The sequence below is a fragment of the Oryctolagus cuniculus genome, chromosome 4 (genome assembly GCF_964237555.1).
Source record: "Oryctolagus cuniculus chromosome 4, mOryCun1.1, whole genome shotgun sequence".
Classification (NCBI taxonomy): domain Eukaryota; kingdom Metazoa; phylum Chordata; class Mammalia; order Lagomorpha; family Leporidae; genus Oryctolagus; species Oryctolagus cuniculus.
The window spans coordinates 84,341,728-84,365,631 of NC_091435.1; the positions used below are offsets into that span (position 1 = coordinate 84,341,728).

The following is a 23,904-nucleotide window of genomic DNA, read 5'->3' on the forward strand; positions in this document are numbered from 1 at the left end:
CCTGCTAATCCTTCCTGGCTCTGGGGTGGGGGGGATTGGGTAGAGAGGAGGCTAGGGCGGAGAGGGGCCTCCTCCCCCTCCCTGTTTTCCCTGCACTCTTGCTGTGCTTTCCCTGCCAGGCAGCAGGGCTGGGCCGGGGGCTCCGGAGAGTGCTGGGGAGATCACAGTTTGTACCACGTGGTTTGCTTCCTGCTGCAGACAGCGGACCCTATGGAGCATCTGAATTCTCTTTAAGTAGATTTATTGTATGAAATATTCATCGGAGCGGGCTTGGCGGTGAGCGTTCGGAACAGTGTCCCGAGCACAGTTTGTCCTCGTGAATCTATTAATGCTGATGGGATGCAGTTATCGCTGGGAAGGCTTTGGGGAGAGGTGGGGCTGGGGAGGGGGTGAGCTGGCCCTGACACTCCCTTTTCTCCCTGAGTGGGACTGGCAGGCCCTGCGCCCTGTTCCTGTCTCTTCCTTTTATGTGGGCACAGAGGCTGCCGCTTCTTTGAGACCCCTCTCGTGGGCTTCCAGCCTCCTGTCGCCTTGCAGCTGCCTGGTGTGGCTGGCGGTGCGCGGACGCTCCGAGGGAAATGCTGGCTCGTGAGGAGGGGGCACTCGGGCCTTGGGCGGAGGGGCGGGGGCTCTCACACTTAGGAGGAAGAGCAGCAGGCGTCCCATGCTTGTCCCAGATCATCCTAGCAGCCCCCATAGATGCAGGTGTTTTGATTCCTGTGTTACCCGTGAAGGTGTTGCAGCTCAGAAGCAGCTTGCCCAGAGTACAGTTCATTTCATTTAGCAAACTTGTACTGATGGCCTCTCGTGTAGCCAGTGGCAGCCTCTGGCAGGGCCTGGTCCAGCAGATGCAGAGACAGAGACCTGGTGCACGGGTCCTGCAGCATCAACGAAGCCTGGCATGAGTTCAGGTGCGGGAAGGCCCTGAGGAATTGTGGGAGGCTGTGGGGAGGCAAGGATGTGAGCCACAAAGCTAGGGCCAGCTGGCTTGGTTCAGTTCTGCCCAGTCACTGGGGGAGGGTATGGGGGTGGCCAGGGCCCTGCCTGCAGGTGCTCCTAAGCCTTGCTAGGGATTTGGGCCATGTCTGAAGCAATGAGGAGCTCTTGGGGGGTGGTTTTATTTTATTTTTATATGTTTAGTTTTATTTGAAAGTCAGAGAGAGAGAGATTTTCCATCTGCTAGTTCACTCCCCTAAATGCCCACAACAGCCAGGGCTGGGCCCAGCTGAAGCCAGGAGACTGAAACCCCATCCTAGTCTCCAATGTGTTAGCCACAGGGACCCAAGTACTTGAGCTGTTATCTGCTGCCTCCCAGGGTACATATCAACAGGAAGCCGGCCCAGAAGGGGACCCGGTTGTGAGCCCAAGGACCCTGGCACGAGATGTGGGTGTCCCAGGTAGCATCTTAACTGCTGCACCAAACACCCACCTCGTTGGAAGTTCTGAAGCCAAGGATAGAGAGACATGGGTTTGTGTATTTGGAAAATAACTCTGGGGGTACAGCCGAGGCTGTTGGCATGGGTGAGGTAGGAGGCAGGGCAACCTGTGAGGGTGGTCATGGGGCAGGGCTGAGAAACCTTGGTGTTTGTGTTGGGAACTGGTTTGGATTCTGCACGTCAAGCTGGGAGGCCGCAAGAAAGAGTCGAAGCAAAGAAGCAGAAAAGGGATGAAGGAAGAGTAGCACCTTGCAAGAGAAATGTTCCAAAATAAAGGATCTGAAGAGTTACGTAAAACACGTCTCAGGGAGTGATGAGGACCAGCGCAGTGTGAACGTTTTCTAAGTTTAACAGAAGTTTCAGGGCCCTTGGGGGTAGCAGCAGACACTTCATGTGAGCTAAAACAAATACAGGATGAAGAGAAATAGAAGGGAGGTGTTTGAGAATATAGACCAAAGTGGCCAGTGTTGTGGTGCACAGGGTTAAATCACCGACTGTAGCACTGGCATCCCACTTGTTCTGAGTGCCGGCTACTCCACTTCCTATCCAGCTCCCTGCTTAGTGCACCTGGGAAAGCAGTGGAAGATGGCCCAAGTCCTTGCTTCCCTGTAACCATGTGGGAGACCCAGGTGCAATTTCAGGCTCCTGGCTTGGGCCTGGCCATTATGGTCATATTATTGTCACCAGAGAATGGAAGATTCTTTCTCTTTCTCTGTAACTCTGCCTTTCAATAAATAAATATATCTTAAAAAAAAATGTAGACCAGAACCCCAAGCAGGGGAAAGCAGACAGGGCACTTACCACCACTGCACAGCTGTGATGTGACCACTGAAGGCTCTGGAAGCGGGTGTGTGGGTGACCCTGGGACCCTAGACCCACTCAGGGAAGAGGGGAAGGCAAATGACAGAGGGAGCCCACCTGTTCGACAATTCCCCAGACACCCCCTACACCTGTCCCGCTGGCAGGTCACCGGCAGCACCAGCTGGCTGACTGGGGGTTGACATGGCTCCACCTTTCGCTGTTGGCACCATGTAGGTGGGTTTGCGGCTGGGAGTCAGTGTGACGGCAGCTGGCAGGCTTGTCCTGTCTTGTCCGCTATCAGGGAAGAGGGCTGCAGGACGAGGGTCGCCATCTCTTAGGAGGGTGGAGGAAGAAAGAGGTGGGATCCCCAGGCTTCTGGCTCCATGTAGAGAGGATGCTGTGGATGCTGCTGGGCACTTGGAGCGGCAGGAAAAGCTTGCTGGACCGACTCGAGCAGCGGGCATGGGAGTTTGGTGTCGTTTGAGGCCAAGCTGTGTGTGGGATGGACTTCTGATCTTCTGGAATACAGTCAGCTGGGAACCCCGCCCCCATTATTACTCATGTTTAATCACTGGTCCTGCCATGTCTTCCTGCCTTGTCGGCTGCTGTTGAGGAACAAGGATGTGTTTATAGGGGAAGGACTGGTGGGGCTGGGGCTCTGGAGACTGTACACCCATTAGCCCTGGGACCTGAGTGCTGGGACCTGTCTGGGTGTTTGCTTTCTCATCTGTAATTTCTAAATAAACTTTTTAAAAAAGAGATTTACTTTATTTATTTGAAAAGCAGATTAACAGAGAAAGAGGGAGAGACAGAGAGAGAAAGAGATCTTCCCCTTGCTGGTTCACTTCCTAGATGGCCACAACAGCCAAGACTGGGCCAGGCTAAAGCCAGGAGCCAGGAGCTTCATCTGGGTCTCCCACAAGGGTGGCAGGGGCCCAGGCACCTAGGCCATTATTGGGGAGCTGGATTGGAAGCGGAGCAGCCGGGACTTGAACTGGTGCTCAGATATGGAACATTGGCATCACTAGCGGTAGCTTAACCCGCTGCGCCGCAACGCCGGCCCCCTCATTTGTAATTTGGAGGCTGTTAGCGTTATGCCTGCCTCACTGAAGTCCTGGTCGTCCTGGGGATCCGTGTGCAGCGTCTGGGGCTCCACGTGACCTGGGTGCCTCGAGGACAGCAGCGCCCGGTCTTCTCACTGCTCTCATGGCTCCCCGCAGTGTCGGGAATGCTCGGGAGGGGCTGGTTGAGTTGGTGGCTGCGGATACCCGATACCGTGGCCCTGACCATTTTCCTGGGGCCAGGTCCTTGCATGGCTCGCCCTCTTGGGCAAGGAGAGGAGAGCTGGAGTGCCTGGTGGTGCTGCAGGACACAGGTCGAGGCCCCCGGAAGCTACCCTGCCCGCAGTGGCATCAGCCACCGTGGCCTGCTGGGGACCCTGGGTTCTAGGACCACCCCTTTGATGTGGTTTCCAGTCGCTGGGCACAGCGCTGCCTTCGGGGTGGCCCAGCTTGAAGCTCAGTGGCCCCATTATTCCTTGTTGCCTTAACTCCCACTTGCTTCCTAACCTCTGCCTGCTGTGCGCGGACCCCAGAGAGGCCCAATTTGTTTCTGCCTCTGTGGGCCCGTGTGCGTGCTGGGCGTCTGGCGCTAAGGGCGAGGGCCCAGTCACTGACCCGTGTGGTTTTCTTGTGCCCCGCTGCAGGTCATCTTCCATGATGTCGCTGTGCTCACGGACAAGCTCTTCCCCGTCGTGCAGGCCATGCAGAAGCACTTCAGTGCTGGCTCGGGGACCTACTACAGCGACTCCATCTTCTTCCTCTCGGTGGCCATGCATCAGATCATGCCCAAAGGTAACGTGGACTGCCCGGGGCTGCAGCCCCGGGGTGTCTGATTTTTTGCACATGTCCATGCCTCCGGTACCACCATAGCCCATGTCACTGAAATGTGAGTGAGAGAGCTAGGGGCCCAGCCAAGCCCTTTGTACAACAGAGCTTCCTGCACAAAAGTCAAGGTTGCATAGCTCCCAGGGACCCATTCCTATGCACATGGCATGAGTGGTGCAGTTCGCTGGCCCTGGGCTCGGGGAATCTGGGGCACAGAATCTTAGGGAAACACTGCAGACTTGTATTGATTGATTGTCACTTGCTAACACCTTGCCCTTCATTTCCTAACTTGGCTGGGTTCAGGAAGGCAGCTGGGTCATGGGGGGTGCCACAGGTCAAGCCTGGTCAAGTTCTCTTTGGGCTGTATGGGACACTGGAGTTGGAGGGGAGTGAGATGCTTAAACTACCCTGGCAACTCATGCAGACCTCGGTCCCTAACACAGACCAGGCGCTCCCTGCACCACCACCCCAGCTGCTGGGAGAGTCGTCCTTTGGGTCACCTTGCCTCTGTGTGGTGCACACGTGTACGTGTGTGTGCATGTAGCCATGGATCCATAGCAGATTTGCTTAAGATGATGCCAGTTTTCTATGACACGTGTGTGGTAAATTCCAGGCTGTATTAGAAACAGGAAGCTGAGGCTTTTTAAAGCACCTCCTGTCCCCTTCCTCGTGCTGTCTTAACGTGACCGTAATGTCCTCAGTCTGTCGTCATCCTGCCCTCCCCTTTGCGAGCTGTCGACCGGTGCCCACCGGTTCTGGAGGCTGGAGTGACTAATGTGTCCCCACGCTGTTGGTGACCTCAGACAAGAAGTGCAGTGGTTCCCTGGGCTGGCAGCGTCAGCATCCAGGCTGACAGTCCCTGTGTCCCCGTGTAGTGCAGGGGTGGGGGCTGGCGCAGGAAAGGCTTTGCAGGGGGAAGGTGCTGGAGAGAGATGCTGGCACAGTGGAGGCAGCCTGGGCTTGGGATTGCGTGTGCTGCTCTCTTGAATGGTATCTGGACCCCAGAAAGCTTTCCAGTGGGGTGGGGGTGGGTGCGGCCACTCCCGAAACAAGGCTGTTGAAGGCCAGGAATGTTCGGTCCCTGGTGCTGGTGTTCATTTTTTTAAAGTCAACTAATTAGTGAGTTGATTCTTTAAATGAAGAGAGAAAGGGGAGAAAGAGAGATCGTCCATCTGCTTGTTCACTCCCCAAATACCCACAACAGCTAGGGCTGGACCAGGCCAAAACCAGGAGTCTGGAACTCAATCCAGGTCTCCCGCGTGGGTGCCAGGGACCCAAGGAGTTGAGCCATCACCTGCTGTCGTCCAGGGTGTACATTAGCAGGAGGCTTGATCAGGATCATTGCTGGGATTTGAACTTGGGTACTCTGATGTGGGATGCGAGTGTCTGAAATGGCACCTTAACTGCTGCACCCGGCACCTGCCACCCCACACTCAGGCTGGTGCAGGACACTGGAGTGAGCAGGGATCCTGGGCAGAGGAGAGTTAGGAGCGTCTTAGGGAGGCTGAGTGGAACCTCCTAGCTTTTTCTGCTTCACTGTCCTAGCGCCAAGGATGACAGTCCCAGTGCTCCACAGAGGGCTGGGGGTGGAGCTCCTGGACATTCCAAGGAGCCATGCTCTGTCTCCCTCCTCATGCCTCAGTGGCTTAGCAGTAACCTGTGGGTGTTCACTCTCTGCAGAGCCAGAGTGCAGGCTCCGAGAGCCCGGGAGGATTGTCTTTGAGTCATAGGCCACTCCTTTGTGTCTTAATTCTGAAATCCTTTAATTGGCACCTACATGGACTAGGTCAGTTTGGGAGAGGTGCTAGGTACATCTCCATGGCTCCCTGTACACTGAGCTTACACACCAGTTGGGAGAGAGCCCATTCCCAGTCTTCTCTCCCTGTGCTCTCTCCTTGGTCCTCGACACAAGATGCCTTGGTAATAACAAATGTGCTTACCTTGTCCCCAGGGATGATCTCATCCCATGTAAGCCAGAAAGGAGCTATAATCCCCCCCCCCCCTTTACAGGTGAGGAAAATGCAGCAGGAGCACCCTGTGGCTGCCTGACCCCAGGGCTTGCACTCTTTAGTAGGAAAAGGAGATTTGGATGATCCACAAATCTCCGAAGTTAATTATAAGCTATCCTGATAACTTTCATTCGAATAGATAAAGTTTCTAAGACAATGAGCAGTGCACAGCCAAGAATAACCGAGCACAAAGAAAACAAAATTCAGTGAGTGAGAGCCACAAAATAAGAGATGGCAGAAGTAGCCCTGCAAGACTGTAGCTGTTAGAATGGTCAGAGGTGGGTTGTAAACAGTGTGTGCTGACCATGGTTGAAGAAAAGAAAAGCGAGCTTGAAAGTACCTTCAGAAACAGGAAACTGTAACAAGTGACCTAGCATATTTGAAGCAGAACCAAATGGAACTTCTAGAAAAATAAAGGGTAATCAAAACAAAAAGTTATAAGCACTAATTAAGAAAAATTTTACAAATGCATATTATTAAAGGCAACCCATGTGCTAATTCCTACATTTTGTGTTTCTTACCCATGTTCTATTCTCCTCTCCAAGAATGGGCTCTGTAAATAGATACTTTTCTGGTTTTTTTTTTTTTTTATAGTTTATTTATTTGAAATGAGGGTGAGGGAGGGAAGACAGAGAGATGGGCAGACAGACAGGCAGGCAGAGAGAGGATTGAGATTGAGATTCTATTTGTTGGTTCACTGCCCCAAATGCTAAAGCCAGGAGCCTGTAGAACCATCCGAGTCTTCCATGGGGGTGACAGAGACCCGAGCACTTGCCATCACCTGCTGTCTTCCCAGGTGCACATTAGTAGGAAGCTGGGTTGGAAGCAGAGGTGGGACTTGATCCCAGGCACTCTGATGTGGGATGTGGGCGTCCTGAGTGAGCAAGGGGCGGCTTAACCCATTGTGTCACAGTGCCCACCCCTTACTCATTTTGAAGCACACCATGACACACGGCAACTTTTTTTTAATAAAATTATAAATGAGAGTGAACTCTACATCCTGACCTGCAAGTTGCTTTTGTTTCACTTCCTAATGTGGTAGATACGTTTGCTATCAATGTGTATGGATCAAATGAAACTCATTATTTTGTTGGCCTTGCTGTTTGCACATGGAACAAAATCCAGAGAAAGGGCATACAGAGGAAAAGGTCTCCTTCCCAGCCTCACTTCCTACACTAAGTCCTCACTGCCCTGGAAGGTTCTGCACCTTATTTCTCTCCCTTGCCGGTGTGTCTTGCTGAGAGTTCCAGGTCAGCATGTGTAGGTGCCTTACCTTATAGCAGGCTATGGAATCTGGGCTTTAGATTATTTCCAGTTAAAGGCAATGCTACGGTCACCGTCTTATTCCGAAGTGACATCGCACATGCACTGCATGTTTTTTGGAGAAGTTCCTAGAATGACGTCGCCAAGCAGAGGGTGTGCGTTTTCAGATCTGTTAGATCTTACCAAATTGCCCTCCACCCCTGTACATCCCCACTTCTCCTATCACCAGCAGTGGTTGAGATTGTCTGTTTCCCTAGATAGCTCATAATCCAAGCATACTGTTTGATCTTTGCCAATTTGATAGGAGGAAAATTATTTCTCAGTGGGGTATTTTCATACTTTGAGTAAAATTGGATCTCCTTTCACATGATAAGAATCCCTGAAATTCATTTTCTGTGAATGACTCACATCATTGGCCCATTTTTTTCTATTGGGTTGTTGGTTTTTTCATTGTGATTTCAAGGAGCTCTGTATTTATTAAAGGAATCAGCATTCTCCCCTGATACTTATCAAAAACTTTTTTTGGTAGTTTGTTATCTTTTGACTCTTTTTTCATCTGTGAAGATTTTAAAAAATGTGCTGTCAATGCATCAGTCTTTTAGGACTTCCAGGTTTTGTATTGCTCCTAGAAAAGCCTTCTTTATTCCAAGATTATAAGGAACATTATCTTGTGATTTGTGATAAAATACTTTGTAAACTGCAGTATATGTGTACACAGAGAAGTGAACTTTTTTCTAAGGATTTTTTTTTTTATTTATTTGAAAGAGTTACAGCAAGAGGTAGAGACAGAGAGAGAGGTCTTCCATCCGCTGGTTCACTCCCCAGATGGCCGCAACGGCCGAAGCTGAGCTGATCTGAAGCCAGGAGCCAGGAGCATCTTCCAGGTCTCCCACAAGCATGCAGGTGCCCAGGAGTTTCAGAAACCTGGGGTGGGAAAACTCCCTCCATTCAGACAGGCACCAGAGACCGTGGAGGATCAAGCAGTTTATGTCAGCGGGCTCAGCTGGAATCATTTCCCAAGAACTGAGCAACAGTGCCAAGTTTCTTACAATATTTATAGGTTCATCAGCATCATGCCTTAGCTGTTACAGCATTGGTGGGCTTGAATTGCAGCCTATGTGACTTAGGACCACACTTCCAGTGGTCGGTGGGTCTGGTGTGTTTGTAAGAGAGATACCAGGGGCAGGTTTATTAGGACAGCTCCATGACTGGAGTTTACAGAAGCAGAACTTAGGACATCTTCCCTCCCTAGACAAGATCACAGTGGGCAGCTGCTTCACTAGCTAATTGTGAACAACTACTTTTCAAGGTCTGTGTTCAGAGGAGGTGTCTGCTTTCTTTTCTTTGTCTCTGTGGCCATATTTCCTCTACACTAGAACTTGGGTCATCCTCCGTTGCTTTAGCAGGGAGCTGGATCAGAAGTGGAGCATCCGGGACTCAAACCGAGGTCCATATGGAATGTCGATGCTGCAGGCCAGGGCTTTAACACACTGTGCTGCAGCACCAGCCCAAGAAGTGAACTATTATTACTCTTAAGAATAGTCCTGACCTACTCTATTCTCTGAATTCATCTAAAGGAATTCTTTGTTCAAGGAGGGCCCAGTGGGGTATTGGATGCCGAGGATTGGAAAGCCTGCATCAGGCCAGTCTCACACCTTGGGCTTCTGGACCCAAATTGACTGCGTTCTCAGAATTCCCATGTTTCCACCTTGGGGGCTGCTGGTCACCATGGCTGTCTACACATAAGGCAGTGAAAGCGGAAGAGATTTGGAAAGAGAGGCCCAGGTGAGGGCAGTGGAGCCAGCATGCCACAGAGCCCAGGGCTGGGTCTTCCTCTCCTCTGGGTACTGCTGGGGCAGCATTGCGTCTGAGATTTGCTCTGTCTTTTGTCTGACACAGTTTTCCATTATTAATGTATCCTATCAGATGGTTACTGCCACTTTTTCTTGGCCAGCCATCGCGTCGGTCTTTGAAGATTACATCGCAGCCTCATTCCATTGACAGTTAATTTCCGGATTAGTTCTCAAAGTTTGGATCTTTTGTTGTGGTCCTGGGGAAGGGCCCCTCTGTATTTCCTCTGACAGCTGCAGAAGAGTGGGACTCTGCGCCCCCGAGACCAGATCTGAAGTGAGCCTTGGTCATTGCTGTTGTGCTTGTGGTTGGTTCGCTCCTGGTTACCCGTACCGATGCCGGGGAGGAGCAGAGAAGGAGCCATGTCAAAGACATGGAATGAGTCAGCGGGAAGCCTTGGGTTATGGTGCCTTTGTACATTGGTCAGTCGGGTCCCCAGGTGGGTGCGTGGTTGTACTCGTGTGCACGCATCAGCCCAGCTAGGACTTGGGTCTTGAAAGGCCAGCTCGATGTAGCCCAGAGTGTGAAAAGCTGGGGAGTGGACCCAGGCCTTGTCGAAGAGAAGCCCAGGGCTCCAGTACAGTTTCTGAGCTCAGAGGGACAGAGAAGGGATCAGCAGAAACTCGAGATAGGACCGGGGCTAAAGTGCGCGTAGAATTTAGGAGGGGGCTCTGGGACAGGGGTGCTTGCTGTTGTCGGAACGTGACTTGCAGATGGTTTCACATGGTTCAAAGGCAGAGTGCCATGGGCTCCCAGACATGGGTAGCTGTGAGTAGGGCCCCCACCTAGGGTGTATGGGGCACCTCTCCTGGCTGGGACCAAGGGCCCTTCCTGCCCCGCACTCTTAGGAATTCCCCACCTTGTCCACCCATCCATTTGAAAGGTGATGGGTTCGTCCCCCTCTCTAGAGGAACCCACAAGTCTGGGGCCTCTCATGGGCTGCCGGGAGGGTGCTGTGATCCATCACGTCTGGGCTTTGAGTGAGAGGGCAGGTCCATCCCTGGGAGCCTTTGCACATGCATGGCCTGGGTTCCAGTGCATAGAGGTTCTTATAAAAGAATTTACATGTTAAATTATGTACAGTGAAAATAGAGCTTTCAACTCAGCAGGTCTGACACTGAACTTGGACACGGCTGTTTGAGAAAAGTGCCTGGGTTAAGTCCAGCATGCTTCTCTAGCTGGGAACCTTTGCCTTCTTCCCGCTCGCATCTGATGAGGAGCCTGACAACCAGAGGGTGGGGCAGAGGGCAGGGCACAGTGGGCCCTGGAGTGTGTGCAGGGCCACGGGCCAAGAGCCTGGCTTCCCTCCTGTGGCCCACAGCTGTTTCCATAGTCTGTGCCGTGCTTAAACTGACGAGGAGCAGATGAGGTCAGAGCGGCGGGGCAGCCGGCTGACCCCTTGTCCCAGCCCGGTTTGGACAGGTGTCCCCAGGAGTGCTGCATGTGGCAGTGGGCCCCAGATTCCTGCCCCAGGGCATTCAGCGCAGGAGCTCAGGGAATGCTGGGCACTGAAGCCCTGCCTGGGAGGAGCCCCACTGGCAGCGATGGAGGGAGGCTGCCTGCCTGTCCCGTGGCAGGTCTCTGGGTGAGCACCGGGAGAAGTGCTTTCCAGGCATGATTGCAGAGGGGTGCTGGAATCTGACCAACTGCTCCCGCCACTACTGCCCTAGCAGTGAGCTGTGCTGTGCGCAGGGAGCCCCCCCAGGGAACGGAGACCCTCATCCGTCCCACTCTGTAGAGAAGGAAGCAGGGACAAGGTGCGAGTGGAGGCAGGATGAGACCGGCATGTGGGCTCCTACCTGGGCTGCCCGATGGCCTTCCCAAAGATCAGCTCTGCGAGGGGCCGTGGGGGCAGCATTCCTTCAACTGCTGGTTCCGGGGAGATCTTTATGGGAACTGTGAACAGCAGTGATGGAAAAGGATCTGTGGAAACATTGTCTCTTCATTTCCCTTTTTGGAGGTTCATGGTGCCCAGCATCATGACTGGAGACACTGCGAAGTTAGGGAGTCTGTTTTCCTAGTGTTACCCAGCAGCTCTCAAGTTGGCTCGGCTATGGAATGCTCTTTCTCTGTCATCCTGGCTGACGTACAGACCAGCGTCCCTCTAACACCAGCTTGGGAGGTTCCCTCGAGGCTCCTAAGTGTGGTACACTCGTTTTCAGTGAACACATGTGACCCAGGAGCCGGCTGGGGTCTCTGCAGCCTGAGCTTGTCACCATGGCTGGAGTCCTGGTGAGGAAACCTGGCAGCTGATAGGCCCTGGGAAGACTCTTTAGCTTAGGCCTCTCCATAGGTGGCAAAAAGACTTATTGGAGGGGCGTGTGGCATAGTGGGTTAAGCAACTGCCTGTGATGTCGGCATCTGTGGGGAGCAACTGGGAGCAACTCGGACTAGACTAAGTTACTCGAATTAAGACTTATTCTATGCATCTGCTCTCCCACAATATGGCGCTGGGAGAGGAGTGAACAGCTTCTACGCAGCTGCCTCCAGTTCAACCAATAAGCAGCAGGACCTGCTCCTGATTGGAGGAGAGCAGCGTACTCGGCGTGTGGGTAGCAGAGTTGGGATTGGTGGAAGAGGACTATAAAGGAGGAGAGAGACAACATGCACCAGGAACATCTAAGGGGAACATCTATCTGAAGGAACACCTGTGCAGCCCCCAAGAGAGCCGGCCGGCGGTGTGCCGCTCCCCCGCGGAAGTGGGGAAAGTGGCAGGGGGAACCGCCCTTCCACGGAGGTGGAAGGGTCGGTAGCCAACCCGGGAAGAACCAGCAGCAAACCCGGGGAGGGCCGAGCAGACAAAAGAACAGCGCAGGGTCTTGTGTCGTTCCTCCACGAAGAGGGGGAGCGACAGGCATCCCATAATAGAACGCTGGTTCAAATCCTGGCTGCTTTACTTCCTATCCAGCAGGTAATGCACGAGGGAAAGCTGCAGGTCCTATGTAGGAGACCTGGATGGAGTTCCTGGCTCTGGCTTTGGCTTGGCCCAGCTCTGGCTGTTGCAGTCACTTAGGGGACGGAACCAGCAGATGGAAGATCTGTGTCTTTCTTTTTCTCTCTGTGACTGCCTTTCAAATAAAGGCAGCATGATGACCAAAGTGCTTGGGCTCCTGCCACCCACATGGGAAACCTGTATAGAGTTCCAGGCTCCTGGCTTTGGCCTGGCCAAGCCTTGGCCATTTGCAGCCTTTTGGGGAGTGAATCAGCAGATGGAAGATCTCTTCTCTGCCCCCTTCCCTTTCCAATTAATAACTAAGAGTACTGGGGTGACACCAACTCGGATCATATGCAGCTCTGCCGCTCGGTCCTTGACAACGACAGTATCGGTTTGTGAAGAGGAATCGAATAAGCCTGGTCGAGTGCAGGAACGCTGCGGCGGTGTCCCCTGCTGGCGTGGGCGTGGCCTGGGCTGGGACTTCTTCATCCCGGCTTCTCCGACTGCTTGTACCAGTGGCCAATGGCATGGCCTGGAATGCCTTCAGGCACTTGGCCTTCCCAAGATGAACTGCCTGGGCGATACGCTCCTGCATGCCTCCTCGGAAACCTGGGGAGGGGGAGAGAAGGTCGACTTTCCACTCCCTCTGCGTCTACTTCCTACTCGGACTTACTCATCCTCCTGGTGAATCATCAGTGCCAAGTGTTGCCTCCTGAGTTTGCATCCCTTCCTCCCCAAGCATTCTTCTGGGATGCTTTCGTCAATAATTTCTCTGTAGTCAGGAAATACAACTTAATTTTTATAATCCAAACCAGACAGAATTGGGTAAACTTGATATACTCCATATCCCCAAGCCCCGGTCGAATGCTTATTGGATCATCTTTTGTTATGAGTTAGTCGCACTTCTGCCACTCTGATTTTCTGGATCAGGGAAAGCTGAGTGTGAAGTCTGTGATAGCACGTGAGCCAGCGGCATTGGCCGTCAGCTGCTCTCTCCAGGGTGTGCAGAAGACCCCTGGTGGGCGGGGCCTTTGAGGGGGAGCCTGTCAATTCAGTTTTCTTTTTAATTGACACGTAGTAATGCGTAGATGCATGGGGTGTAAGGTATATATTATGTAAGGATCAAATCAGGGTAATTTGTGTAATCAGCATTTCATACATTTACTATTTCCTTGTTGTGAAGAAATTCAAAAACCTCTCTTCTATAAAGGAGATACAAGACCGCTACAATGAAACTGTCAAACATTGATGAAAGAAATTCATGAGGATACAAATAAATGGAAAGATACCCCATGTCCCTAGATGGAAATAATATTGCTAAAATATCCACACATACACACACACCCCCATAGCAATTTAAAGGTTTTGATGCAATCTCCATCAAAATATCAATGACATTCTTCATAGAAACAGAAAGGACAATCCTGCAGTTCCTATGGGACCACAAAAGACTCTGAAGAGCCTAAGCCATCTTGGGCAAAAAGAAGCCAAAAGAATCACAGTGCCCAGCTTCAGAGTGTGGGGCAAGGCAGTGTGGCTTAAACTAGACACGGAGACCCGGGGAGCGGAGCAGAGAAACCCAGGAATGGGTCCACGCTGTTACAGCCACCTGGTTTCTGACAGGGCATGGAGAGCACCCCCTAGGGCAGCAGACAGTCTCTTCTATAAAGGGTACTGGGCACTGCATGTGCAGATGGAGAAGAGCTCTCTCCCTGTGTACAAAAATCAACTCACGGTGAATGAGACCTAAAACTCTCAAAGTACCAGAGGAAAACTAGTGGCTTAGTTTTTCTGGAGTTCCTGGTCTGGGTTAGGGGAGCAGCTGAGGCCAAGTGGACGGGCTGGGGACGGGCAGCGGGAGTGGGCTGGTGGTAGCCACACGTCGGGCACCAGCAGCCCTGAGCAAGCCTTGATTGGCTTCTCTGGAGCACTGAGAAGTGGGGGCCTGCGAGGGGTGGGGCTGTAATCGTTTCTAAGGCAGGGATTCTGATTCAGATTGGTGTAGGTCGTTTTGACTTGGGCAGTTTGATATGCCAGGTCAGGGAGCTGGTGGCCATCCTCGGCCCCACAGTTCTCGCTTCTAAACGTATATCACCAGAGCCCCATCTGAATACCATGCCGCTAAGGCTTGACTCTTGTCCTTTGAAGTTTCCCTGAAACAATTTGAAATAGCCTTGCATTTTTGTTGTAAATAAACACCCCAGAGGAAAGTAGACACTAGCTGCTGTTGTCTCAGTTAAAAGCTGGGTGAGCCATGAAAACTCAGTGCCACGTCAGTACCAAGTGTGCAGAAAACAATGCCTCCATGCATATTGATTCGTTGTCATCCCAAAGCGGCTTCGCTGCAAGATGATTAACCAGCGCCGGCTTTTTGAAAGGACATTCCAGTCCCAAAACAAGATCTGCCTGCTGCCCCTCCTCTGCCTGTCCTCAGATCTGCTGCTTTTTTTAAATTTCCATCAAGTGAGGTTAATGGCTCCTTTAGCTGACAATTATAGCCGGTTTAGTCTTGTCTCATGCAATATTCCTCATTACTGTGGCATTTTAGTTCCCACAAAGCATTTTTTAACAATCCCTTTGTCCTTGTACGATGTGACTCTTAGCTTTAAATTTTATCCACAACTGGGCCCTGACTCTGAAGGTAGTGATGAGATTATTAAAAAACTATTCAGATCTAGGGAGAGAGGGCAGAGGCAGGCATTGGAGCTGGCAGTTAAGCCTCCAGGAGGGATGCCTGCAGCCCACGTCAGCATGCCAGGGTTCAATACCCAGCCTCGACTCTTGGTTCCAACCTTCTGGTAAATGCAGGCCCTGGGAGGCAGTGGCAAATGCTCAAGTGATTGGATTCCTGCTAACTCACAAGGGAGCCCTCAACTGAGTCCCCAACTCCTGGCTTCAGCATCCCTCCCCCACCCTCCCCTTTGCTGGCATTTGGGGAATGAGCCAGTAGATGAAGTAGATGGGAACTCTTTCTGTCTCAGTCTCTTAAACAAATAAAAAAAAAAAAAAAAAAGCCAGCCCCTTCTGTTTCGTCAGGGGCCTGGCTCCTTGGAGTGGCGTCTTCCTCTGTCTGCCTTGCCTGTGTTGTTCCTCGGCCTCCCCACCCTGCCCCTGTGTTGCTGAAAGATTGAAGGAGTAGTCCTGTGATGTCTTTGCTAACTCCTGTGGCCCCAGCAGACTCTTGGGATGTGTCCGGGGTGCTGGTCCAGGGCCGCCCTGGCAGAGCCGGAGAGGACGCCAGCAGCCTTGTGGACTTGGGGCATGGGGCAGGGTGAGCGGCCTGAAGCTAGGGAGCACCCCTGCTGCCAGTGCCGCGCCAGGGATTGCGAGGCCAGCTCTCAGTCCGCAGAGCCGTGCCGCCTCATAGGGCAGCTGCTAGCCACAGGTGGCTGGTGGCTTCTGCTCCGGACAGCTCAGAAGAGGAAGGTGTCCGTGCCTGCAGAAAGCTGTCTCGCATGTGCTCTGCCTGTGCTCCGAGTGGTTTGAGAGGCCCACGTTTGGGGCACTGCTCATGGCAGTCCTCACTCAGAGCCTTGTAGGGGGAAGTGGGGTTCAGCTGTGCGAAGGCAGGAAGTTGGCCAGTGATCGGGCAAGCAGGCTGTGCCTTGGGCAGGCTTAGAGGGCCTGGAGTTGGCGTCTTAAGCACACACAGGCCGGCCTGGTGAGGAGCAAGGGCCGCAGTATTTGGAAGTCATGCCAAGGCTCAGACCCACTGAAGCTCCCAGGCTACCGTAAAAGCAGCAGGTCCAAGTGCAGACCCCAGCAGGTGAGGCTGGGGGTGCTGAAATCCCAGCTGCCCGAGGAGCTGAGCCTGCTGGGAGGCCGGCTCCAGCACAGCACTTCTGGGGTGCCGATTCCCTGCCCTAAACTGAGAGAGGCCCTGTCCAGAGGAAGAACGGTGACCACCTCCCTGTGGGGCTGGTAGCGGGGCAGCTCCCGCAGCCTGAGGGCCTCTGGGGAAGGACCGTGCAGCAGCTGCCCCAGGAGCACGTGTCATGTCAGAGCACCCAGACCGGCTGTCTCAGTCGCGCCAGCAGCACTGAGGATGAAGCAGTCATAGCGACAGCTACTACTAACAAAACGCTCTGCAAGACCAGACACTGTTCACCATGCTTTCTGTAAACTCAGGTGAGAAAACATTTATGGGTGGGCCGGCGCTGTGGAGTAGCAGGTCTGCTGCGATGCTGGCATCCTATATAGGCACCAGTTTGTGTTCTGGCTGCTCCTCTTCCAATCCAGCTTCTTGCTAATACACCTGAGAAGGCAGCTGAAGATGGCCCAAGGGCTTGGGCCCCTGCACCCATGTGGGAGACCCGGAAGAAGCTCCTGGCTCCTGGCTTCAGTCTGGCCCAGCCCTGGCCATTGCGGTCATCTAGGAAGTGAACCAGTGGATGGAAGACCTCTCTCTGTCTCTCCCTCTCATTGGAACTCTGCCTTTCACATAAATAAAACAAATTAAAAAAAATTTATGGGAACCAAAGGCAATTTTATCATTGGAGGGTCGCCCATGGGAAAGGCCCAGCACTATGGCATTCAACATCAACAACCATTGCCATTGTAACTCTTAAGTGAGTATTTTATGGTTAAAAGAGAATCTTTATGTACATTTTATTTAAAAAATGCTTTGTTGAGATTCAATTTATAAACCATAACATTCACCCACTGCTTAGTAAATTTTTGGAGTTGGGCAGTCATTACCACAGTCCAGTTCTAGAACCTTTCAGCCTTCCAGGAAATTCCCTGGGGCTTCTTTGCAGCTCATCCCTGCTGCTTCCCTGCCTACAAGTAATCACCGTTCTGTTTGCTGACTCTGTTAAGTTTGTCTTTTCTGGACGTTTCACATAAATGGCATCATACACCATGTAATCTTTTCCACCTGGGTTCTTAGCATGTTTTTGAGGCTCACCCATGTTATAACATGCGTTGTAGTTTGCTCCTACTTAGTTGTTGAACAGTAATCCATTACATACTTGTAACACGTTTTGTTCATGTACTTAGGGATTGGTGGGCATGTCGATCCTTTCCGCTTTGAGGCTATTTTGAATATTCCTATTAGGAACATTCGTGTGTATGTCTTTGTGTGAACACCTGTGAGGGGGCTTCATAAAGTTCATGGAAATGCATATTTTGCAAAAACTATGCATGGATTTCAAATTTTCTTGTACTAAAAAGCCTTATCTTTTAGTTGCATTTTCCAGACCTTTTGAAGAATCTGAATATCTTAATTTTCCTTGGGTGGATGCCTCAGAGCAGGATTGCTAGGTTGTTTGGGAAACTCGTGTTTAACTTTTTAAGAAACTGCCATTTTTCCCACATGGCTGTACTTTTTATATTTCCTCCAGTAATGCAGGAGGGCTCCAGTTTTCCACAGTCTTCCCAACCTTCATCATTGTTATTGTCCTTTTTTTTTTCTTTTTTTTTTTTTTTTTTGACAGGCAGAGTTAGAAGTGAGAGAGAGAGAGATACAGAGAGAAAGGTCTTCCTTTTCTGTTGGTTCACTCCTCAAATGGCCGCTACGGCCGGCGTGCTGCACTGATCCGAAGCCAGGAGCCAGGTGCTTCCTCCTGGTCACCCAAGCGGGTGCAGGGGACCAAGCACTTGGGCCATCCTCCACTGCCTTCCCGGGCCACAGCAGAGAGCTGGCCTGGAAGAGGAGCAACCGGGACAGACTCCGGCACCCCGACCGGGACTAGAACCCCGGGGTGCCGGCGCCGCAGGCAGAGGATTAGCCAAGTGAGCCGCGGTGCTGGCCCCATTGTCTTTCTATTACAGATTGCAACAGTCAGGTCGAAGCCAGGAGCTAGGGACTCAATCCAGGTCTCCTGTGTGGGTGGCTGCCTCCCAGATGGGTATTAGAAGGTAATTGAGGCCAGTGCCAAGGCTCACTAGGCTGATCCTCTGCCTGCGGTACTGGCACCCCAGGTTCTAGTCCCAGTCGGGAAGCCAGAGTCTGTACTGGTTGCTCCTCTTCCAGTCTAGCTCTCTGCTGTGGCCTGGGAAGGCAGTGGAGGATGGCCCAGGTGCTTGGGCCCTGTACACTCATGGGAGACCAGGGGGAGGCACCTGGCTCCTGGCTTTGGATCAGTGCAGCACGCCGGCCATGGCAGCCATTTAGGGGGTGAACCAACGGCAAAAGGAAGACCTTTCTCTCTGTCTCTCTCACTTCTAACTCTGCCTGTCAAAAAAAAAAAAAAAAAAAAAAAAAAAAGGAAAGAAAGAAGAAGGTAATTGGAACTGGGAGCACAGCCCTGAACCCAGGCTCTCTGTTACAGGATGAAGGTGTTCCAACTGGTATCTTAACCACCAGTCCTAATGCCTACCCAGAGTTGTATCCATTCTTCATATCTTCTGAATACAAGTTCCTTATCAGATATATGATTTGCAAACACTGTTCTCCAAGTTTGTGGCTTATCTTCATTTTCTGTGTACTTGTTCTATCAATTATCGACAATGGGAATTTTTTAAATATTTATTTTATTTATTTGGGGGGCAGAGTTACAGACAGAGAGAGAGAAGTCTTCCTTCTGCTGGTTCACTCCCCAAATGGCTGCAATGGCTGGATCTGGGCTAATCTGAAGGCAGAAGCCAGGAGCTTCTTCTAGGTCTCCCATGTGCATGCAGGACCCAAGCACTTAGGCCATCTTCTGCTGCTTTCCCAGGCATTAGCAGGAAGCTGGATCAGAAGGGAAGAAGATGGGACTTGAACCAGCTCCCATACAGGATGCCAGTTCTGCAGGCAGAGGCTTAACCTACTATGCCACAGCGCTGGCCCCAACAGTGGGGTCTTAAAATCAGTTTTGTGTTTTAATAATCTGAGTATGGCTTCTACAGCTCATGTGTGCTTACTGGGTAGTAGATAGAGCTTTTCCCATTCTTTGCTTTTCAACCTGTTGATTGAGAACCTGTTGGTGTCTTTGAATGTAGAATGTGCCATAGTTGAGACAGAGCTTTTACTTCCTGCCTGGCAGTCCCTGCCTTTGTATGGAGTGTTGGGAGGCCTCCTGTTTCATGAGATCAGTGGAGGTGATTGTCCATTTTTTCTTTGTTTCCTTTTTCCCTTCTGTCTTTCTTACGCCTCTGCTCCCCCTTGCATGCCTTCTTTTATTGTTAAATGCATGTATTTCAGCGACCATTTGAATTCTTTTTTTGACTTTGTGTACTGCATTTTTGAATTGTTTTCTTTGTGGTCACTCTAAGAAGTACAATGTGCATCTGAAAATCACAGCTTCTGCAGGTTAACAAGAACTGAAAGCCTATGAAAGAGGGAATTTGCTTCTGGAAAGCTGCGTGCTCTCCTCCTTCCATGCTGGGATCCTCGTATTTGTCACATCTACGTGTCATAAACCCAGTAATACAGTGTTATCATTTTTGATTTATGTAGATTTTTCTTTTAAAAAGTTAAAAAATAAGAAAATATATTTATTTAGTCTTTTTTTTTGAAGACAGATTCTTTTTTTTTAGACAGTGAGAGAGAGAGACAGAGAGAGTTATAGAAAGTGAGAGAGAGAGAAAGGTCTTCCTTCCGTTGGTTAACCCCCCCAAATGGCCACTATGGCTGGCGCTGTGCTGATCCGCAGCCAGGAGCCAGGTGCTTCTTCCTGGTCTCCCACGCGGGTGCAGTGCCCAAGCACTTGGGCCATCCTCCACTGCCCTTCGGGGCCACAGCAGAGAGCTGGACTGGAAGAGGAGCAACCAGGACAGAATCTGGCGCCCCAACCGGGACTAGAACCCCGGGGTGCCAGTGCCACAGGCAGAGGATTAGCCAAGTGAGCCACGGTGCCAGCCTATTTAGTCTTTTTTTAAAAAAATTGGCTCATGTATTATTTCAGATGCACTTAAAGATACTTCATTTATTCTTCTGGATTTCAGTGCCATCTGGCGTCATTTCCTTTTTCTTTTCTTTTCTTTCTTTCTTTTTTTTTTTTTTTTAAAGATTTATTTCTTTATTTGAGAGGCAGAGGCAGAGAAAGAGAGAGAGGTCTTCTATCTGATGGTTCACTCCCCAAATGGCTGCAATAGGCAGAGCTGTGCCAATCTGAAGTCAGGATCCAGGAGCTTCTTCAGATCTCCCACTTGGGCCATCTTCTACTGTTTTCTCAGGCCATAGCAGAGAGCTGGATCGGAATTGGAGCAGCCAGAACTTGAACTGGTGCCATATGGGATGCCAGCAATTCAGGTGGCGGCTTTACCCACTATGCCACAGCACCGGCCCCTCATTTAGTTTTTCTTAGGAGGCAGATCTGCTAGCGGAGTCTTCTGTTTGACGTTTTAATTTAGAGCTGTCTTTATTTTAGAAGAATTGTTTGGCCAGATGTGGAATTCTTGGTCAGTAGTATTGTTTTCCATTTAGTACTTTGGATGTGTCACGGCACTGCTTTTGTTTCTGATGAGAAGTCAGCCATTAATCATGTTAATACTCTCTGGAACACGAGTTGTTTTTCTCTTGCTGCTTTCAAGACTTTCAAGACTTTCTTGTTATCTTCCAAGAGTTTGATTATGGGGCCGGCGTTTTAGAGTAGCAGGTAAAACCACAGCCTGTGATGCCGGCATCCCATCCGGGTGCTGGTTCAAGTCCTTGCTGCTCAACTTCCAATCCAGCTCCCTGCTAACGTGCCTGGGAAAGCAGCAGAAGATGGCCCAAGTGCTTGGGACCCTGCACCCACATGGGAGACCCGGATGAGGCTCCTGGTTTCTGGCTTTAGCTGGGTCCAGCCCTGCCGTTACAACCATCTGGGGAATGCCAGCGGATGGATGGTCTCTCCCTCCCTCTTCTTGCCCTCCCTCTTTGTGTAACTCTGACTTTCAAATAAATAAGTCTTTGAAAAATAAATGAATAAATACAGAGGCAAGCAGACTCCTTGAGGCATGATCGAACTTAACATCTTCCAATGCTTTTTATGTCCAGTGGCTGTGTTTAGTGGCTCCTTTGTCAGAGAGAAGGAATTTGTTTAGAAAACAAAGCTGGGGGTAAAAGGTTGACAGTAAACAAGGGCACCTCTTTGAAGTGGTTAGTAAGGAAGGGGAGCTTGCAGTGTTTCCTGGCATTCACATGGTTTGCAAGTGCGCCACTTTGATAATCGCGTCCAGGCATGTCCTCAGCCAGGTCTTGCCATCACGGTGCGAGCGCGTGGCCTGGAACGCAGCCTGCAACCCTTCTCTTCTGGCTGCAAATGGAAAACAAGTTTCAGTCAACAGGACTCTACCTCCATTGGAGCGTGAGGCAATTAAAATCAAAGAAGCTCGGGGAAGTGATTTCCAGGGGTGAAGTCCATGTCTGACCCCTGCTGAATGCTCCAGCCCAGCAGACCTCCGGAGAAGTGGTTAGGAGGAGATGATTGTATTCTTAGGGCTCCTCATGGCATCACAGGGATAAATAGAAATTTCCTGAAAAGAATTGAACGGTGGCAGAGGCAGACATGAAGAGGGGGGATGGAGATAACTGGGGGGAAGACAGAGCAAAGCTTCAGCCAGTGTTGCCAGGAAGGGGTCTTGGGAAGAGGGAGAAGTTAGGAGTAGCACGGCACTCCCTCACTGACTCGCTTATTCTGCAAGAAATGCATGCAGTTCCAACTGGGCGTCACCTCCTGCCTCGGTGCTAAGGGCACGGGGGTTGGAAAATCAGATGTGGTCTCTGTCCTCGTGGAACATGCAGTGCGGATGGACACTAACCAGATAACTGTGCTGGTGGCTGACTGTGAGCAGCTCTGATAAGAGCAGGGACAGGGAGCTCCAGGTGCTGCGTGCGTGAGGTTTTGCTGGAGCGTGTGCGAGTGTGTCTGTGCACACACGTGGCGGTGGTGGGGTGATGTCACATTAAAGGTGAGACAGGTGGGTGAAGCTCAGAGGAAGGAGGACTGGTGCAGGCTAAGAGTATGGCCTGCGTGGGGCTGGAAGGAGCTCCGTGCGTCTGAGACCCTGCAGCCTCCGCAGTGGGGCTGGAGCGCACGGTGCGGCTCTGCGGGTCCTTGAGAACAGAGCTGAGGACTGACGACCTAACCTGTGGTGGGTGAGATCTGATGGAATTTTAACCAAGATAAACGTACCATAAAGCGTTTGTGGAGCAAGTGGAATTAAAAGATACATTTAGGAGTGCAGACATGACTTTGAATCCCCATATCCCTCGCTGGCTGCCTGGGTGTGAGTTCAGGATGTGCATACCCTGGGAGGCAGCCCTGATGCCTGAAGAAGTCAGGTCCCTGCCACCCACACAGAACACCCGGCCTGCATTCCTACTTCCTGGCCCAGCCCTGGCTGTTACAGGCTCGTGAGGCCTGAACCAGTGGATGGGATAGCTTTCTCTGTCTGTGTTTGTCTCAAACCCTTTCTCTCTGCCTTTGAAATAAAATGAAAATAAATAAATTTTTTGAAAAGACAGTTTTTTGGTACAAAATTATTTTGAAATCTGCATAATTTTTTAATAAAATACATTTTCTATCCACTTTTGAATACTGCATATCAGCATGATTTGCATTCTTATCTAGAGATGTGCTTTTTTAAAAAAAAAAAAAAGAGAAAAGGTTTATTTATTGATTTACTTGAAAGAGTGACAGAGGGAGAGAGAGAAAGGGAGGGATAAATAAATAGAGCTCTTTCTTCTGGTGGTTTACTCCCCAAATTGCCACAGTGGCCAGGGCTAGGCCAGGCCAAAGCCAGGAGTCCAGAACTCCATCTGGGTCTCCCACACGGGTGGTATTGGCCCAGGCACTTGAACCATCTTCTGCTGCTTTCCCAGGCACATTAGCAGGGAGCTGGATTGAACCGACGCTCCTATGGGTTGCAGGTGTCACAGGTGGTGTCTTAACCCTCTGCACCACAATGCTGGCCCCTTTCATGTATTCTTACATGGGAAGAACCTGAAAGAATGGCCTGGACTTGAGGATCCCATGGACCTCATTGAAGCCCAGTGAAGAGTTCTGCTGGCTGGCCCACGGTCAGGAAGCAGCAATGGAAGTTTTATGGGCGAATGACATAGCCTGGCAGCTGCTCTGTGCTGGCTTTGAGTTCTGGGGCAACAGCGTGTAGCAGAAGCAGCTGAGCGAGCTGGTTCAGATGTTCAGGAGTGAAGGGAATGCAAGAGGAGGAAGCGCTCGGGGCAGGTGTTGGAGGCATCAAAGGGCAGGAGGGAGAGCTCAGGGAAGTGCCCAGGGCGCAGAGCTGAGCGATGTGGGTGAAGCGAGGAGGGAAGGGGAGGCTTCTGGGCTTGTTGGGAGGGAGAGGGGATGTGCATGCAGGGAGAGAGATGGCTGTGCGGCCCCTTCAGAGAAGTAAGAGGTAAGGCTCACCTGCAGGCTTTGAGAAGGACTGTGGGGAAGTGAAGATCCTGTGCCCCGTGTGTCCCTTAGCACCCCGAGGTGGACCTACCTGCCCTCTGGCCAGAGCAGCCTGGCCTTGCTCTGGGGGGCTGGTGTGACGAGCAGCATAGCTCTCAGCTCTGAAAGCTGATCTCCGTGTGAGCACAAATTGGCCTCATTACCCACGGTCATTCGGGGACCCCAGAAACTCAAGGAAAGAAGCAAACCCAAGAAGCTCCAACTGTCCCGAGACTCCAGCGCTGCCCCTGGTCACCAGTGCCTTGTGTTGTGTGAGGGTCTTTCTGTCCCCAGGGTGTGGTTCTGGGAGGGTCCCCTGTGTCTGTAACCCTCCCCCGTGTCGCTGCACGTGTGCTTCCTGTCCCACTGAGCAGTGATGTTGACGGAACGTTCCCCAGCTGAGCCACTTTTTCC

General features: G+C 51.4%; 1 protein-coding gene across 1 annotated transcript in view; it reads left to right on the plus strand.

Moving 5' to 3' along the window:
* The window catches only part of XXYLT1 (xyloside xylosyltransferase 1), a 143,563-nt gene that overhangs the window by 25,866 nt on the left and 93,793 nt on the right, over positions 1-23,904 (plus strand). The window contains exon 2 of the mRNA XM_008266698.4: positions 3,943-4,090. Coding sequence (XP_008264920.2) covers positions 3,943-4,090 — 148 coding nt within the window. The remainder of the gene's footprint in view (positions 1-3,942; positions 4,091-23,904) is intronic.